At 36.9% G+C, this 19790-nt stretch overlaps 1 protein-coding gene across 4 annotated transcripts in view; it reads left to right on the top strand.

Annotated features, from left to right (window-relative positions):
• The window catches only part of Cenpf (centromere protein F), a 69129-nt gene that overhangs the window by 13931 nt on the left and 35408 nt on the right, over window positions 1-19790 (top strand). For 2 of the 4 annotated variants that reach the window (XM_071600083.1, XM_027934756.2), the window contains exons 1-7: window positions 1653-1745; window positions 3269-3471; window positions 4871-5067; window positions 11484-11605; window positions 12002-12093; window positions 14246-14537; window positions 16096-16298. In XM_071600083.1, the coding sequence (XP_071456184.1) occupies window positions 3310-3471; window positions 4871-5067; window positions 11484-11605; window positions 12002-12093; window positions 14246-14537; window positions 16096-16298 (1068 nt within the window). In that variant the 5' untranslated portion in view covers window positions 1653-1745; window positions 3269-3309. Of the gene's footprint in view, window positions 1-1652; window positions 1746-3268; window positions 3472-4870; window positions 5068-11483; window positions 11606-12001; window positions 12094-14245; window positions 14538-16095; window positions 16299-19790 lie in introns of those variants that run through there. The other 2 variants (XM_071600082.1, XM_071600084.1) reach the window with 2 other exon arrangements.

The following is a 19790-nucleotide window of genomic DNA, read 5'->3' as shown; positions in this document are numbered from 1 at the left end:
CGTGACATTTAGAACCACATTAAATAGTTTAAAACCAATGAAGTAGTGGTATAAGCATTGCCTTCAAAATGTTTTTGCTTGTGGAACGAGAACTATACAATTGAAGACAAAGAAATATCAAAGAAATTACTAGAATAGTTTTGTCACCTGATTCCTTTGCTCAAGAAGGGAATGTATTATTTTTGTTTATTCTAGAATGCAGCACAAGGCTTGGTTATTCAGTGGCCCCTAGATAAATATCTTCTAAGTAATGAATAAAATGAACATTGTGCATTCAAACCTTTAAAATCTTCTATTATTTTTCTTTCCATTTTTATTTTCCTTAGGCAGCTAATAAATAATTGAAAAATTACTGTAGGAGGCAATGAAATAGCAATTGGTATTGGAACTAGAATTTGGGTCAAATCCCAGAACTACCAGATACTAGACTGATCTAACTGTGTACCACAAAAGTTCTTCTTCCATGTGTTCCCTGTTCTCCTCTTGGGGATTCAAAGATCTCAGGGAACTTGATCTTTCTTCAGATGGCAGTTTTATCTCCAAAGAAGATGTTTTTTAAATTAATATACGTGCAAAAATAAAACAGATTTTACTCAAAAGGAATTTTTGAGTCTGATGGAGGAACCAACTATGGCCATAAATATAAGACATGTCAAAAAACTTAAAACTGAAGTATAGCCAAGTATCAGGAAAGAACTAGGAAATAACTATTTTTAAGGGGTGGGCCGGGACAGAGAGTTTTCATAAAGAAAATGCCTTTTGAATTGGAGCAGACTAGGCTCTAGGAATACTTTAATGAAAGGTAGTGTTTGGAACTTATTGAAGAGAACAACACATTAGACGTATATTAATTTAGCAAGTCACAGCTTGCTCTTGCGTTTAGAAGCTTACTTGTAGTTGAATAGGAAAATAAACAATTATATAAGAATATACAAAATCAGTGGGCTTCATAAAAAGGAGAAATTAATTACATCCAATTTTGATGCAATATTTCTGAGTATTTGAGTCTGATGGAATGTTTTTCCCTCAAATTCCGGTTAGCAAGTGTTCAGAATCATCCCCTTCAAAACGTGATCAATAGAGGTCAGCAGGAAAAAGGGGGAGTCTGTCTGTCCAGATCCAATTTCAAATTACTTGGCTTCTACGTGCTTCAGTTAACTTTTAAATAAGGCTAATAGTTCTCTCAAAGAATTAAGAATTTTCGCTGGTTGAAGAATGCATGACAAGCTTAGTACTTTGTATTTACGTCTTAAATTTAATACAGAAGTAGATATGTGTAAGTTTTCACCAGACAGCACCCTCCCGCAGTCAGTCCGCGATAGCCCACACCCTTCTAATCGAGCCGGCACATTCCCTGGCTCTTGCGGAAGTAGCTGTTCAAAAATTTGTCCAGCTTCAGCAAAAGCACATGGTCTCCGTCTCCAAGGCAACAGTAAAAATGCTTCTGAGCCCTGGCGCAGGCACCACCAGCAGTGAGGGCTGTTTTTTTAAAATTCATCCAAAAGAGCCAATCAGAGGCGGCAGGCCGAATGAACGGAAACTGATTGGTGCACATCTCCTTACAGTGACCAATAGAATTGAAGGGGAGTTTGGTCGGGACCGGAAGTGGGAGAGTGGATCGCGGGCAGTTTGAATCGGGATCAGGGCTTCAGCCTCGCGGAGGCTGCATCGGAACCGGACACTCTGAGAGATTGTTTTCTCTCCTTCCAACAACCTTAGAAACAACCTTAAAGCAAGGTAGCAAGGTGAGCGTACTGCCTGCGTCCCGGCTCTGGTGGCCGGCCCAGTGACCGCTAGTTGCTGCCCGCGGATGCTGGGTAGGGCTGCCTCTGACTCGCGCTCGCGTCCCTGTGGTGCTGGTGGCCGGTCCCATTCCTAACCGCGCTGGAGTGTGGGGTGAGGTTCGTGGGTTGGGCCCACCTCGGCTCGGGCTGAAACGGCTCATACTAGGGAGCGGAGAAGCTGTTCCGTCACGGACTAGCACTTTGGGGGAATCGGTTTCCTCCTCCTTAAGGTAACAGAACTGGAGATGACCAGGTATTTTCAAGCAGCTCTCCGGGAACCATGGCTTCTATTTAGAAATAGGAACCTAGTCCTTTGTTGTTTTGGTCTGGGCGGCGGAGTTTGCCTATTGTTGGTTAGGAGATAGTTCCTCCTCCCTCTTCTCACTTTTCCTCTCTTCCACATTTATTGGGAAGGATCTGTGTGTCAGGCTCTGCTATGTGATGACCCAGAAATGAATTACACGGACCCTGTCCGGAGGCAGAATACTTAACCAGCCCCGGGACCATAGGCGGGGACTCCGGGTTTTTAGTGAAGGGGAATTTTGATAAAGGGAAAGGTGAATGTGGGCCTGAAAAGCTGGGGATGGGTGGGTCACAGAAAAGAATTGCCTTGGGGATTTTACAGGGGTTAGGTGATTGAGGCATGAAGAGTGCCCTGTACATATTTAATATATAAAGACAAAGCATTTTTCTGGAAAGGATGTGTTAGTCCTGAAAATCCTCCTTGCTGGAACCTTCACATACAGAATTTTCTTCTACCGTCTTCCTTCTCCCACCCAAACCATGCTCCTCAAATTTTATTTTTCAGGTTTACTTTTTCTTTTGTCCCAGTGGGTCAGTACAGATGGCTGAGAGCTGATGCCTTACTTTGTCAAAATGTGTGTTAATTATATATGTAGCATATATTAAGTATATTTATAAATATAAATATATTTAGATAGATATATTTACATAGCTGTGTGTTAGACTTTGGAGTGGAGAAACATTTAACTTACCAGTTTTCCTTGTTTATTTCCCTCTATCATCTAAGTTGCTCCTTTTTATCTCAGAAAGTTTTCCCAGAAGATGCGGGATGAGGTGTGAGTGGTAATTATTGATGTGAAGAGGGAAAGAAGAGAATTTGCAAATTAATTTTGTACTTTATTTGTTTATATGTAGGGCATATTTCACCTGAAAACAACCTTAGAGCAAAATATTCATGTTTTATGTAATGAAAGCAAACTAAGCAGTAGAAAGCAGGTAGCCATATAAGAAGTCAAAACTGAGACAGAAGAAAAACAAAAAGCAAGGGGAAACCCAACAAATGTATTATATACTTCATAATCAGAATTATTGGTAGTCACCTTTCAGAGGATGGAGAAGATAAATACACTGCATTATCTTTTGAAAGTTGTCATTTTTTGAAACTTGATTCTTTGAGGTAGTCTCTGACTTTAAGTTTCCTTTTACTGCAGTAAGACCAACAATCTGGTTATTCTTTTCAGTTTTCTTATAAATGTTGGAATAATACAGAAAGGAGAACAGAATGAGCTGGGCTTTGGAAGAATGGAAGGAAGGCCTCCCTACAAGAGCTCTACAGAAAATTCAAGAGCTTGAAGGACAGCTAGACAAACTGAAGAAAGAAAAGCAGCAAAGACAGTTTCAACTTGATACTCTAGAGGCTGCACTGCAAAAACAGAAACAGAAGGTATCACTGACATTTGACAGTATTCACTTGTTTTTTGGATTAATTATTTCACCTTTAAATTTAGAGAGAGGGCTGGGGTTGTGGCTCAGCAGTAGAGTGCTTGCCTAGACTGAGTTCGATTCTCAGCACTACATATAAATAAATGAATAAAATAAAGGTCCATCAATGTCTAAAAAATACTTTTTAAAAAATTTGATTTAATTAGTTACACATGACAGGACAATGATCTTGACATATCATATATTTGAATCAGATGGGATATAATTTCTCATTTTTCTGAGTGTACAGGTTGCAGAATCACATTGGTCATGCATCAATGCATCAATGTCTAAAAAATACTTTAAAAAAATTAGAAGTGATTTTGTGGTAATCCCCTTCCTTCTCTTCAGACTTTTTATTTTTTTAAAATTTGTTTTAATTTTTTATTCTAATTTGTTATATATGACAGCAGAATGTATTACAACTCATATTACACTTATAGAGCACAATTTTTCATATCTCTGGTTGTATACAAAGTATATTCATATTGTTTGTGTCTTCATACATGTACTTAGGGTAATGATGTCCATCTTATTCCACTGTCTTTCCTACCCCCTTGCCCCCTCCCTTCCCCTCCCATCCCTTTGCCCTGTCTAGAGTTTGTCTAATCTTCCCATGCTCCCCCTCCCAACCCCACTATATCTTCAGACATTTTTAATTGCCTCAAATTTTCTTGATCTTTTCCCCCTTTTCGGCCTATTTGCTGATATTTAGGGCTGTTGAGTTCCTTTTAAACCTATGTTTGGGAACCTGAATTGGAAATTGCAGTTGCATTTCACAGCAAAGGCCAAAGTTCCTGGCTTCAAATCGGGTTATTATTACAGCCTTTTTATAGAAAATGGAGACCACTTTCTGATATGGGCTTTTTATCTTGGTATTCCCCAATTTCTCTTCGGGGCTAGTAAATGAAAACTTAAATAGTACTTCTTTGTACCTCTGTATTAACCAACAAAGTAGTGGTATGATCATTGCTTCTAAAATTTTTTTTGTTTATTTTGTTTTTTTGCTTGTGGGAGAATTTTCTGATTTCTTGCAATAACTGACTTTAGCCAGACTTGAAAATGAATTGCTGAGGGAGAGGTATAGTGTTCATTTGTAATTTTTTTATTCTTAAAACGATGATAAAGCTTGACTTGCTAGATGAATAGGGGTAGCCCTGACCAAAAGATAGTGTAAAATGTGATTTTGTAGAACTTTTCTGTTTATAGGCTTCAGAATGTGGTGACCTAAAATTTCTGTGTTCAGAAACATTGACGTCTTGCTTATTACAACTTTACCTCAGAGGATTGTTAAATCCACAAGTACACTTGGTAAATTTGCAAAATAAGGGACCTGTTTCCTTCCCAATGATTCCTATTAGGTTGAAAATGAAAAAACCGAGGGTACAAACCTGAAAAGGGAGAATCAAAGATTGATGGAAATATGTGAAAATTTGGAGAAAACTAAGCAAAAGATTTCTCATGAACTTCAAGTCAAGGAGTCACAAGTGAATTTCCAAGAAGGACAATTGAGTGCAGGCAAAAAACAAATAGAAAAACTGGAACAGGAACTTAAAAGGTAATTTATTTGAATGGGATTTATATGAATATTATTTCTATGTCATCAGATACATTTATTATTTTCTTTAATGATATAGTTGATATATTTTGAAATATATTTTTCCTCTGGTGGAGTAAGCAGTGATTCAGTTCAGTTATGACATGGCTCAATACAAATTCATCAAATGGTTGCTTATTTATTCATTTAACTTTATTAGGCTGGTCCATGCGATAGATGCTATATTGGTCACTGGGATGATACAATAATGGATAATAGCTCATTTGTTAATAATGGTCACTAATAGATGGAAGGAAGTGAAAGCATGGCTTATCCTGATGGCTCATGTTTTCTCTGGCTGGAAAAACTATTATAGAGAATGAAGGGGAGAACTAAAACTAGGGAATTGTGAAAGGATTGAGGAGCAAAAAAGGCCCAGTTGAAGTTGCAGATTAGAAATTTGTAGCAGAACCAATATGGAGGAGTGTGTAGGGTGGGGTGAGGTGAGGGTTTCTTATAGCATCTGGGATCTGAAGTGCTGAGAAACTGAATGGGCAGATTGATTTAAGTTTGTTTGGGGCAGGATAATGGGATTGAATACAATGGAATAATTGAGGGTAAAGCAAAACTAAGCAAAAGATTTCTCATGAGCTTTAAGTCAAGGAGTCACAGAGAGTGGTTTAATATACCATAGGTTCTAAGCTGGAGGGAGTAAGTGAAGTCCTGAAGAGGTTCCTACTGAGATTCTTCTCTGAGAGTTCCATCTTTCATTTTAAGCATTATAAAATCAGTTTGCCAGTTTAAGCAATAAAAAAGTTGTTTAGTACCACTTTCATTAAAAAAATCCCCCAATTGGAGGTGTTAATACAAATAAATTCAATGGAGTCTAATCATTACTAGCTAAGAAAGGCTATACTCTTGTTCTAATGATAGAATTTTGTCAAAATAATAAGGAGTGATGCTGCAGTCTGGCTGGGCACAAAATAACCGAGCCGCCATGAGGCACTTGTAGGTTCAAACAGGAACTCCTTTATTGCCCGAACTCCCGCGAATGCCACCCACGCGAATGCCACCCACGCGGCCCTTCCAGGAACACCACTCCAACTGGAACTCCCTCCACCAGAACTTCACCCACCAACTCGAACTCCCCAGGAATCCCTGTGAGAACTGCGGACAGCAGGGGTTTATATACAATTGAATACACAGCTTAACTTAACCATCATTTCAATGGCTCCCTGGCATCACCTCTCAACCACTCCCTCTGGCAAAATGCCAGGTGCCACCCCTATTTGGAGAAAGCCAAATGATTCCATAAAAGGTAGTGGGACCATTTCAAAGATGCCTAATGATGAAGGTAAGAACATGAAATCCACACATTATGTCCATCAAAATAAACTCCAGATGCTCAGAGACATTAAATGTAGAAATCATCAAAGTACAGGAATAAAATAAATGAAAGTTTGCACGATATAGGAGGATTTCTGAACCTCAATATGGAAAGCAAGGACTCGGCTGTGGCCCTCAACAGAGTGATAATAGCTTAAAGGACTTAAGTACATTGTCCCATTGACTCCACAAACATACACAGAAATTAAAAAGTAAACAACCACCACCTTATTTTTGAAGTAAACTTGAAACTTGAAAAAATTTGCAAGCCTAGTAGAGTTCTTTTATATCCTTTATCCAGATTTCTTCTGTTGTTAATACCTTATATAACAAAGTACACTCCCAAGCAGGAAATAACACTGATTTTGTACTATTAACTATAGATTTCATTAGAGTTTCACTGGTATTACTAGTCATGTCCTTTTTCTGTGCCCAGGATTCCACACTGCATTTAGTTGAGGTTTTCTTTGCCTCTTCTAAGTTGTGATGGTTCCTTATCTTTTGTGACCTTCATATTTTGAAAAATACCTGTCAGTTGTTTTGGAGAATGGCTTCAATTTGGGTTTGGCTGATGTTTTTTTTTTACTGATTAGATCAGTGTTTCTGAACAGTAGCCCTCTTGATGTTTTGGACTGGATTACCTGCTTGTTGTAGGATACTGGACAGCATCCATATCTCCTAACCACTAGATGCCAGTATCATCTACTCCATTCCATTGGGATGATCAAACAAGTCTCCAGGCTTTGCTAAATGTCCTTTGGAAGAGTGAAATTTTCTCTGGTTGAGAATCACTGGATCAGATTGGGGTTATGAATTTTACTGCAGAAGTACCAATGTGCTTTTCTCCGTATAGCATATCAGATGTCTGTAACTTAAGTTTCTTCCTTTGTAAAGGTCCGGGACCGCTACTATAAAGTTACTGTTTTTTTCCTTTGTAACTAATGAATACCTTGATATCATGAAATTAATTTTTCTGGCATAGCTATAATAATTTCAATTGTAACTGTTACCACTGTTGACCGGTGATGAGTCCTTGCTTCCCCAATGTTGAAGAATAACACCAGAGAAGCACGCCGAGGCAAGGTCAGAGTAGAAATTAGAAGTTTATTAAAGGACAGCAGAAAAGACTTCTCCCAGAGGAAGAAGGGGACCCAAGAGGTGGAATCCCTGGAAGTGCAGTTGTTTCCCCTTTTTATAATTCTTTCAGTGATGGAATGTAGGTTGGAAGGCCCGAGGGGTGGGACACAGGTGGGCCAAAGAAGTAAACTGGGCAGGAAGGACTTCATTAACATTCCTTTGGGATGGGCTATCTTCAAATATGCTGGGGCTGTTCATTAACATTTCTTTGGGATGGACTTTGGGCCTAGGGCTTTTCTTGGGACTTCATTAACATTCCATGGCCTCCATTTTAGATCTTACTTGATATTAGACCCGATTTACCTAACTACACTGACTACCTAATTTTAAATCTGGCTTCATAACTACATATCAACAATATTTTTGAAAGTTAAAATATTTAAAAATCACTCTCATCTTTCTGTGAAGGTGATAATTTTCCTGTATAAAAATCGTTTTTCTAATTTTTCTTCCTCTTCATGTAGAATGATGGCTATTTGTAAGTTGCATGTTAAAAAGATAAACTTCTATCTCACTTAGTTCTATGAGAACAGGAACCTTCTTTTTTTTTGCCAGTAATTTTATAAACAATTATTTATTTAAAAAATACTACAGAGGAGAGATTTAGATTAAACACACACACACACACACACACACACACACACACACAGAGTCATATTCAGAAACAAAAATGTATTGGACCAAGGGAGAGAAAAGAGGACCCCTTGGCATCCAGAAGGGAGTACAGTGGAAAACCATTTTATACATCATTTATAAAAGAGCATGTCTATAAAAGAGTAGAATATACAAAGCATAAATGCAAAATATAGTGGCACATCATGTAAGAAGAGAGACCAGTACCTCCTGGACACGGGCAGTTGGGGAGTGGGAGGGTGTGTGGCTTTGTCTCAAGGCTGCTGGCAGTGTGGTGGTGAACAGGGACCTTTTCTGTCTTGTTCAGTGCTATATCCATAGCACCTGAAGTGGTGTATCTTCAAATATTTGTTGAAGGAATCAAAGAAAGATAATTAGTTTTGGAAGACAGGAGTTAGGGAAGTAGGAAGCTCACCTTATTATGCTGGAATCTCTGCTTCTTTGGAAAGCACATTTTGGGAGCTGGATTTAGAAATACTGGTTTTGGTAATTTAGGTAGAAATAGAAATGCTTATATTTTTAACATCTTAATAAAAGGTTACTATTGTATGCATTTCTATATTTGATTGCAAAGTGTCATTTGGTAGCAATACCAATATACACCCAGGTTTGTGCAAGACATCTAGCAACTATAAATATTATCCATTTTAATAGTTGTCACCTGGCACCGTGGCATAAGCCTGTAATCCTAGCAGCTCAGGAGGCTGAGGCAGAAAGATTGCAAGCTTAAAGCCAGCCTCACCAATTTAGCAAGGTCCTAAGCAACTCAGTGATCCCCTGGCTCTAAGCAAAAACATAAAAAAGGGCTGAAGATGTGGCTCAGTGATTAAGCGCCCCTGGGTTCAATCGCTGGTACCAAAAAAAAAAAAAAAAAAAAAAGTTGACACTGTCGTCCTCATGGGGTTAGGACACTTTTATGGTATATTTAGTTTAAAAATATTACCAGGCATGGTAGCCTATAATCCCAGCTACTCTGGAAGCCAATGCAAGAAAATTGCAGGTTCAGGGCCAACCTGGGCAACCTGTATAAAAATAAAATAATTATTAGCTATATGGTTATACATGTAAGGGTCCCGCGAAACGTCGGAGAAAGAGACCACCAAGTGACCACTCATGCAATTGGCAGAAGGGGGGATTTATTGAACCAGCATGCTGGGGCTCTGTGCCCACTCAAGAAGAGAAAGCAGCCCAGAGCCCCAAGCAGGGGCTGAGGATTGCTTAAGTACAGTTTTTGGGGAGGGCGGAGGGCTTTGTATACATCAGAACAAATCATCATTAGGCGCGGGAAAATTGAACAACAACTCCTAAACATGATTGGTTCATTCATTGGCGGGAACAGGTCAGGCTGGAGTGATAGGTCATTCCTAAGGAGGGGGTTACATTTAAACTGATTGGTCCAGGCCCTGCAATGCCTGCGTGCAACCACACAGACCCCTTCAGTTATTAAACAACCAGACAATCAGGGGAAATGTTTACTGGGCGGTTCTAAGCATTGTCTTAACAGCTAACTCAGACCTTGCAGCTTAGAAACTTTTACAACACCCGATCTTTTACCCTTTAACTTTTATGCTTTAACTTCAATTTCTTTTACCCTTACAACATACTATAGAGTATAGAAACTTGAATGTAGGTTTCTACATTATAAAAATTTATGAGTGCAATAACTATAGATTGCAGAAAAGATTGAATATAATTTTTAGATTCTTACTGACAACTTTCAAATGGCAGGAATTTATTTACTCTATCAGTAACTACTGATTAGGTTTCCGGAGAGTCTTCAACAAGTTAGACTTAACCTTTTAGAATATTTGTCGAAAGTATAGGTATTGGCAATCTAAAAGGTTCAACATAGTAGAAACAATTTAATTTAGTGCTTTATTGGTGTCTTTTATTTTTCTACCTGGGGTGGAAGGAGGAAAAAAAATGTTACAGTAGGATATATTTTTACTTAATATTAAGATAAAGTATATATTTTTTGTTTATAAATGAAAGGATAGTGAAGAGGAAGTAAGATGTGAATTTGAGAGGGAAAAGAAACATTAGTTTTGCAAGGTTCTTCAAAATTTGTCTCTAGAATCAGCTTGTTACGCCTTTTATAGCCTATACACTTGCACTGCCAATATGGTACCCACTGGCTACATATGGCTCTTAAAATGTGCTCCTAATTGAGATGTGTTGTAAATGTATATTGCGTACTTAGTTCTGAAGATTTACTACAAAAAATGTCTCAATTTTTAAATTTCAAGTCAAACAGAGTATCTCCACAGTGGCAAGTTAACAAAACGTAAAAATTAATTTCACTTGTTTGCTGTTGCTCTTTAAATACTAGCAGAAGATTTCTATTGGGCATTGCTTTCCCAACTGTAAACTTTCATGTGCTGAGTTGTCATTATTTTTAGCTCAATTGGTGTTTCTTCCTTCCCAGATTGAATTGGAGCTGGGAGAAGTTAAGGGCACTGACTTACTTCCTTTACTACTTTCTTCACTCCTTGCTTTGAGTAATATACCCAAGGAAAGAGAGCATATCCTTAGCCATTTTAATAGGGTGTTGATTTTATTTCTTACATTAAGCAAAATTTGAGACATTAGAGACTTGCAAGAGTTGAAAATTCTTTAACATCAGAATTGAACCCTTTTTTTAACCTGGATTATTTTGTTCTGAGATGTATTTAAAATTTACTTGTAGGATAGGAATATTATTCTATTCATATATAAATTACTTAACTCATTTCTTTGTAACTATTTCTAGCCATATCTTTTCTAGGTGTATATTATTAATTTTTATATAAAAATGTCATATAATGCCTGATCTAGACATCAAGACTGATTTTGAAATGATTAAATATCATAAGTTGTATCATCCATTCTTGTGATTTGTGATTGCTTCAATGATATAATTTTTTCCCCATGTTTCCGAAGTTCTGAGCTTACAAGTCCCTATTCTTTCTTTGACCTAGAATATAAAATTTGTTGTAATATATCCTCAACCCTCCAACTCTTTGCTGATGTAGTGGTTATTACAGATCTTCATTAAAGTCTTTATAACATTTTAATTATTGGCGTATAGTTATATTTCTGTAACTTTTGACTCCATTCTTTTGAGGAATTACTGCATTTATAATTAGCACTTATTAAATTAATTTTTATTCAATGTCTATGGTTAGTAGTTCTTCAACAATGGGTTTCTTTGTAAGTCCTTTTTCCACTGGTAATGTATGACATTGGTATTCTGTAGCCTTTCTTCTAACTGATTTGTCACGTTTTGCATTATTTTCTAACAGGTATAAATCTGAACTTGAAAGAAGTCAACAAGCTGCACAGTCTGCAGATGTCTCCCTGAATCTGTGCAATACACCACAAAAACTTTTTGCAACTCCACTAACACCAAGTCATTATTACAGTGGTAAAGATTATTTTTCTTGGTATTAACAGATTTTTAAATTTGAGATTTTAATTCTGTGAAAAATTAATTCAACTGTGAATTCAGTTTTTAATTTCGGTGTTTAAAAAAATTCATTGGCACGTCTGTGGAATTATGTTGAGCTATAGGGGTAAGTGCTCACCTTTTCACTTTATCTTTGTGTGGTGTGTTTTAAAACAGATTGTTTCAGAACATTCCTGTGTCTCCCAAGTATGTTGATACTTGATCAATATTTTGATCTGTTGCCCTAACCAAATGTTCCTTCTACTTGGTGCTCTATGATACTCTACTTCTAGACTATCACAGTGATTATTGATCTGTGAATTCCTTCATGAAATCAATGACTGAAATAAAATAGTATTTGTTGTCTATGTTTAGGTTCCAAGTATGAAGATCTAAAAGAAAAATATAATAAAGAAGTTGAAGAACGAAAAAGATTAGAGGCAGAGGTTAAAGCCTTGCAGTCTAAAGTAAGTTAATGATGGGCCCTGTAATGTAGAATATGCATTCATAGAAATCCTTGATTATAGGATAGAACAAGATTAGAGAAGAATCTGTTTTATGTAGAGTTGATTTTTTTTTTTTTTCTTATACTGGAAACAATTCCTGGCTCATTGGCACTGTTAATTCTTATTTTTAAAACTAGGTAGGAGTGAGTAAAATAGAGAGGTTAATTTGTCCTTAAATTCTAGGAGAACCATAGCCATATAATTATTTCCTTATTAAGATCTAGGGATAAGAAGTTTGTTTGGAGAGAGCAGGACCCAAGAGTTATTCCTGATACTGGCTGGCTTTGGCACCTGGAGGCGGCTGCTTCCTATATGGTCCTCTGATGAAATGCGATTGCTACTAGGGACATGTTATTTGTGACATGTTCATTTCAGAGAAGAATGTTATCAACTCAATTTTCTCAATTTTTTAAAAAAATAAGCTGCTGAGGAGGGGTTTGCACTCCATTTTGATATGCAGAAACAAACAGAAAATGGCAAAGAGGTTTATTCAATGTCAATAAAATTAAAAAATAATGCAGGTTTCTAAAACCCCTACATGTAGTTCAGGGACTGACTTTGAAAATACCTGATGCCTGTTGAATTTTACCTTCACCAGTTCTGTTCACATGATGTCATTTTCTTAAAAAAATCTAAGTTTGCTACTTACAATACATTTCTTTGTTATGAACTATTTTTTTTTTTTGGTACCAGGGATTGAACTCAGGGGCCCTTGACCACTAAGCCACATCCCTAGCCCTATTTTGTATTGTATTTAAAGAAAGGGTCTCACTGAGTTGCTTAGTGCCTTGCTTTTTGCTGAGGCAAGCCACTGGGATTACAGGTGTGTGCCAACACACCTGGCTCCTAGTTAGGAACTTAATGTAATAAACATAGAAACTTACTAAGGTGGCATAATTCAGCAAACAGTTTAAGGGTGCATTTATAAGTAGGCCCCTTTAACTTTTGAGAATCACAATCAACCTATATCATAGAATTTTTTTTTTTTTTTTTTTGGTGTCAGGGATTAAACTCTAGGGTGCTTAACACTGAGTCATAACTCCAGCCCTGTGTTATATTTTATTAGAGACAAGGTGTCACTGAGTTGCTTAGGACCTTACTGAGTTGCTTAGGGCCTCGCTAAGTTGCTGAAGCTGGGTTTGAACTCTTGATCCTCCTGCCTTAGCCTCCTGAGTTGCTGGGATTACAGGAGTGTGCCACTGCACCTGGCTATTTCTTAGAATTTTAACAAGTATTTACCTTCTCATGCCTTTAACCCTTGTTTTGAGTTCACCAAAGGCATTGCTCCTCAAGATGAATGAAAAGTAATAAGTCTCTCATTTGTCCTAGAAATGTCATGTGCTTTGTCATCCAGTTCAGTCATTGGTACCTGTTCTGCCCCTGACATTGTTTCTCCCATAGTTACTTTATGTGGAATGTGAATCTTCATCAACGCTAAACCTTTTCCTATGGCAAAAAACAAGTTCTTGGTATAAAAAGTTTAACGTAGCATCTAGAGCCAAGTCTTGATATTTGTGAGAAAGAGCAATTCAAAACTGTAGATAATTCACAAATGTGTATATTCTGTAATGTAAAACATCCTAAATAGCATTTTTGGGTGAAGTGATATGGTTGAAAGGGTTCTGCAGGCTAATATTTAATTTTGATTCTGAAGTTGTAGAAAGGTGACCAATGATAGGCAAAGGAAAGCCAATTTTGGTATTTAAAATGTCAGCAAATACTCACATGTTGAATGGAGTTGATAAGCAATGCAGAAAAAAGTCCTTTTGAAATAGGTCAGGCTTAGATGATACGGCTTGCCCCTTCAATGACAAGAAGGATTGACATTTAGAATATTCTGTCACTGTAAATTGGGACTTAATGGTTTCCTTGACTTGATGGTATGCAATGCAAGTGTCAACAGCTTGTAATTTTAGCTTTATATTCTACCTGAAAATATTCTACCTGAAAAGAAATAGTCTTGTGGGGCTGGGGTTGGGGCTCAGAGGTAGAGCACACGCCTAGCATGCATGAGGTACTGAATGCAATCCTCAGTACCACATTAAAAAAAAAAAAGAAATAGTCTTGAATATTGCAATTTCCAATGGTCTCTAAAGAGTTTCTGTTTTTACAGAAAGCTAGCCAGGCTGTTCCCCAAACCCTCATGAATCATCGGGACATTGCTCGACATCAGACATCATCATCTGTGTTCTCGTGGCAACAGGAGAAGACCCCAAATAGACTTTCCTCTAATTCTCAGAAAACTCCAAATAGGAGAGATTTCTTTGCATCTCACATTTTTGGGGAAGAAGAGGTGACTCCAAGCAGATCAACTTTTCAAACAGGAAAAAGAGATGTTAGTAGTAGTGGCTGTGATAATTCTAGCAATTCTCATCTTTTGGATCAATGTAAAGCCCAGAATCAAGGTAACTTCTATAGCTAAATTAAGTTTAAATTAAAATTTGCTGAGATAACTTCAGAGGCATTTCCAGATATTTTTATTCCTGGTTCGTGCTTATGTGTTTTAGACACATCAGTGGTCAACATCCTTGACTGATGATGTGAAATACTGTCTTTTCAATAGTAAAAAAGACATCACAGATTTGAAATGTACTTTTATTTGTATTGAAAGCTGGTGCCCTGAGCCTTTAAAAGTAGGCTGAGAGGCTTAGATTTATCTTTCCTGAAGTGGAGCAAGTAGGTTGGTAGCAGTTTGCACTCTCCACACTTCTTATCTGGCTCCTGTTGTGGCCCATGGAAAAAGCCTATGTTCTGATCAGCTTTGGCCAGAGGCAGGGTGTGTATCAGCAGAGCAGCTTTTCCCTGCACTGCCAGGCTGTCCATATGGGAGCAAACCTGTAACCCTGGCTGCTGTGTCATGAAGCAGCTGACAGCCAAGCGTACCAGGTGGTGTTTGGGAATCTACTCTGGAGAATATGGTAATTTACAGTACTGTGATATATTGGAAATCATTCTCAGTGTTCACTGGTGAGAGCTGTCATGCTGCCAGTGCCATTGGAAACACTATTGTGTGCATGTAGGAAAAAAATGGAAAAAAAAATCAGTGTTAAATTTGGTAGTATGAGAGGTTCACGCCATCTTGATTTTTACCTAAGGTAAAGCCACCAGAGACTGTACAAGGGTGAATTTTTACTGCTTAGCATTAATTTGGGGCACAGAACAAATATTTTTTGCCAGTGTATAATACCAAGTGGTAATTTTTATTTTTTGATACCAGGAATTGAACCCAGGTGTGCTTTACCACTGAATCACATCCCTAGCCCTTTTTTATTTTTATTTTTTAATTTTGAGACAGGGTCTTGCTAAGTTGCTTGAGGCCTTGATAAGTTGCTGAGGCTGGTTTTAAACTTGACTATCCTCCTACCTTAGCTTCCCTCATCACTGGGATCACAGGCATGTGTCATCACGCCCAGCTAAGTGATAATTTTAGATTTTAGGTGTTTGTTGTACAAGTTGTACTTTTTTTTTTTGCAGCTCTGTAAGATGCTGTTTGTATTTTAGAGAAGCATTTTCTCCCCATATTTCTCTGTGAAAACATAAGAAAACCTATTTCTCTGCTTTCTATAGAATATTTAAATACAAATGAGTTGGGTGTGGTGGTACACATCTTTAATCCCAGCTACTGGGGAGGTTGAGGCAGGAGGATCTCAAGTTCAATGCCAGTCTAGGAAATATGGTGAGACCATGCCTCAAGTAAATAAGAAGGGCTAGGGATGTATGTAGCTCACTGGTAGTGTACCATTGGATCTAATCACAAACACTACAAAAAGAAAAGAAAAGGAGAAAAAAAAAAGACAATAGACATTAACCACTGAAATTAAATACAGTTAGTTTCTATGTGTAATAAAAATTATTTATATTTATCTCACCAAAGATGTTAGAGTAAATTAAAATACATAATAAATTCTGAACATTTTGTAAAAATATAGATGAATTGGAGTTTGTTTTCATTTGTGGTTTAAGAGCTAAGAAGCAAGGTTAATGAATTGGAACTACGTCTACAAGGACAAGAAAAAGAAATGAAAGGCCAATTGAATAAATTTCTAGAGGTGCAACTCCAACTGGAGAAAACAAAAATGGAATTAACTGAAAAGGAGAAAGTTTTGAATAGAAATAAGGATGAACTGGTGAGAACAACAGCACAGTATGACCAGGCAGCAACCAAGGTACTTGACTTTCCATGAATTACTAAAAAGTTGCCATCTTTTCATACAGTTCTTTGGAAAGAGTGTTTTATACTTAAGTTTATAACATAAATGCTTGTAATGATTTTTGTTAGCGTGTTCTAGGCAGTGTTGATGGAGTTAAACTAGAATTACAGGTCTAGAATCAATCATGGCTGAACTTTTTCCAGTTGAGTAACTTTGGGCAAGTCACTGGTTTCTTTTATAAAGTCTCTGGGGGTGGTGAAAAATGCACCTGGCATAGAGTATGGCACGTAGCATAGGCACTTAAACAAATAGAGGTTTTAAACAGTTTTGGAAGATGTGCTGGAATTTAATTGATCTATTCGTGGGATCCAGTAAATATACTCTTTGCCATAGAATCTTTTTTTTTTTTAAATATTTTTTAGTTGTAGATGAACACAATAACTGTATTTTGTTTATTTATTTATTTTAATTTGTTATATGTGACAGTACATTACAATTTGTATTACACATAGAGAGCACAATTTTTCATATCTCTGGTTGTACACAAAGTAGTGTCACACTTGTTTATTTTTTATATGGTGCTGAGGATCAAACCCAGCGCCTCACATGTGCGAGGCAAGTGCTCTGCCACTGAGCCACAACCCCAGTCCCTTGCCATTGAATCTTAAGACTAGCCTTCCTATTTCTTTGATAATTTATTTTTGCTTTGGCCTGGATCTACTTTACCAGTTGTCTCCTTTTTCTATTACTCATTTGTTCATTCACTCATTTATTTATTGAGTGCCTACAATATATTAGGCACTGTTCTAGACCTGGGGATACAGTGGTAATAGACAAATATCCTTGCCTTATGGAGCTTCATCGTAATGGAGGGAGGCAGAAAATAACAAAAACAAATAAGTAAACATAGATAATATAGTATGTGGTAACAAGTATTATGGAGGAAAATGAATTACATCCTAAGACTAACAATAATGATTTGAAGTCTCCTGAACCTAGTCTTCCTCTGGGCCCATTGTTTGCTTTTATCTTCCTGTCTGCTTGGAGTATCCTGCTGTCTTGGACTAACTTTTTTTTGGGGTACCTGGGATTGAACTCAGGTTACTCAGCCACTGAGCTACATTCCCAGCCTTATTTTGTATTTTATTTAGAGACAGGGTCTCACTGAGTTGCTTAGGGCCTTGCTGTTGCTGAGGCTGTCTTTGAACTCAGGATTTTACTATCTCAGCCTCCCAAGCTGCTGGGATTACAGGCATGCACCACAGCACCCAGCCTGGTCTAACTCTGGATTTTTAATGTGTTTCTTATTCTTGTGAGCTCCTTTCCTCGTAAGATATTTTCTCTGGCATCCCCTTTTTGCTTTCTTTGGATAGGTCTGTCTATCCTTCCTTCCTTTCTTCCTTTAATTAAATAATAATAATTATTTTTTTTTTGTTTTGAGATAATTATAGATTGTTGCAGTTGAATAAAATAATAAATTGTTAAGGTAGCGGATTACACTGAATTCTACATATTTGAATGAGTCTTACATTTTGGGAATAAACCCCACTTGGTTTTATTTATAGTTGGTTTTGTTATATAATTCTTTATATATTTCTGAATTTTATTTGCTAAAAACTAGTTAAGATTTTTGTGCATACTTTCATGAGGGATATTGGTTTGTTCTTTTTTTTCTACCATCTTGGTCTGACATTTGTATCAAGGTAATTCTAGTTTTATAAAATGAATAAGAAAGTCTTCCTTCTTCTTCAATTACTGAAAGATTGAATACAATTGGTATATTTTCTTCTTTATGCATTTGAGAGAATTCTCTAGTGAATTTATTTGGGCCTGGAGATTTCTTTTGGGGAGTTTTAGAATGATAAATTCCATTTCTTTAGCAATTACCAAACTATTAAAGTTACCTATTTCATACTGGGAGAATTGGAATAGTTTGTGTATTTCTCTAAGTTGTCAAATTTATGTATTCTTGTCTTTTGACTTTTGATATGCCTACATTGTTAATTTGAAGTGAGTTTCATGTAGAATGTATATAGTTGAGTGATATTTTTTAATGCACTCTTCCACTATGGCCCCCCCACCCCACATTTTTTATTGGTCCATTATAGTTATTCATACTGATGGGATTTGTTTGACCAGTATCATTCCTCAGTACTCCTCCTGCTCCCCATCCCTTGGTCCCTTTCCTCTTCGCATCTCTTTGATTTTCATGAGATCTACCCTAACCTTTGTTTTTCTCTTCCTCTCTAGCTTCCACATATGACAGAAAACATAAGACCCTTAACTTTCTGAGTTAACTTCTATAATGATTTTACTGGATGTTTTATTATATACACATAATTTATCACATTCTGTTGATGACTTTGTTTTACCAGTTCTAATAAATTATAAAACATTTATCTTCCTTTTCATGCTTTTATATCCTTCCCCATTTATAGAATAATCTTAGTTTCTATGGGTATATTTGGTACTATATTGACTTGTAATTTTGGTATCAATTGTTGAACTTATTTTAAAAAGCTCAAGAACAGAAGGAGGCCTGGGTTTGTAGCTCAGTGGTAGAGCACTTGCCTAGCATGTGTTTGGCACTGGGTTCGATTATCAGTACCACATATAAATAAGTAAAATAAAGGTCCTTTGACAACTTTAAAAAAAAAAAAAAAAAAAAAATATATATATATATATATATATATATAAAGAACAGAAGGAGTTGGTTACATATGTTTATATTGTTGCTTAACTTGTTCTTTCTTTCTAGATGCCTCCCAGGGATCCTTCTTTCATCCTTTCTTCTCAGTTTAGAGAACTTCCTGTACTCATTCTTTTAAAGTAGGTCTGTTGGCCACACATTCTTTCAATTTTCCTTCACTTGAGGATATATTGTTTTCATCTTCATTCCTAAAGGGTATTTCTGCTGCATTGAGATTTTGGGTTGTCAGTGGTAGGGTGTTTTTTTCTGGGGTCCCGAGCTCCCTCATCAGTCTGCCACTGTCTCTCCACTCTTTCTTATGTCCATCTTACTGTCCAGAGTTTTTATTTGTTCTTATTGGGATTAATAGGGAAAAGTGTGTTTATTCCATCTTTCTGGAAGTAGAAGCCGTTTTTCCACATTCTCCTCATGCAGTACTTTATGCAGGGACGTCTTGAGGAGCATTGACTAGATGTGTGAAGGAGCAGTGGAGCCTTAGTGGGACGTGGCCTCTCTGGATCTGTGCATTTATTCTGTTGACACAGAGTGTGTAATAGGAATTTGGTCTTTCAAGATAGAAGGAGTTGGATTTGAGCTCTGGCCCTGCTACATTCTAATTGTGTTGCTTTTGGAACTGTTTAATTAACTTCTGAACAGTCAACTAATCAATAAAGTGGTGTTAATGATGATAGCTGGGCCGAAGGTCAGTGTAAAGATTGAGATAATTTTTGTAAAGGCTTTAGTACCTGGTACACGGTGAACATGTAATGACATTAGTTGTTATTATTATCAGAGCTTAATTGTTGAGTTCTTATTCA

The sequence above is a fragment of the Marmota flaviventris genome, chromosome 12 (genome assembly GCF_047511675.1).
Source record: "Marmota flaviventris isolate mMarFla1 chromosome 12, mMarFla1.hap1, whole genome shotgun sequence".
Lineage (NCBI taxonomy): Eukaryota > Metazoa > Chordata > Mammalia > Rodentia > Sciuridae > Marmota > Marmota flaviventris.
Note: the sequence above shows the minus strand (reverse complement) of the source record. Positions and strands in the feature narration are given on the sequence as shown.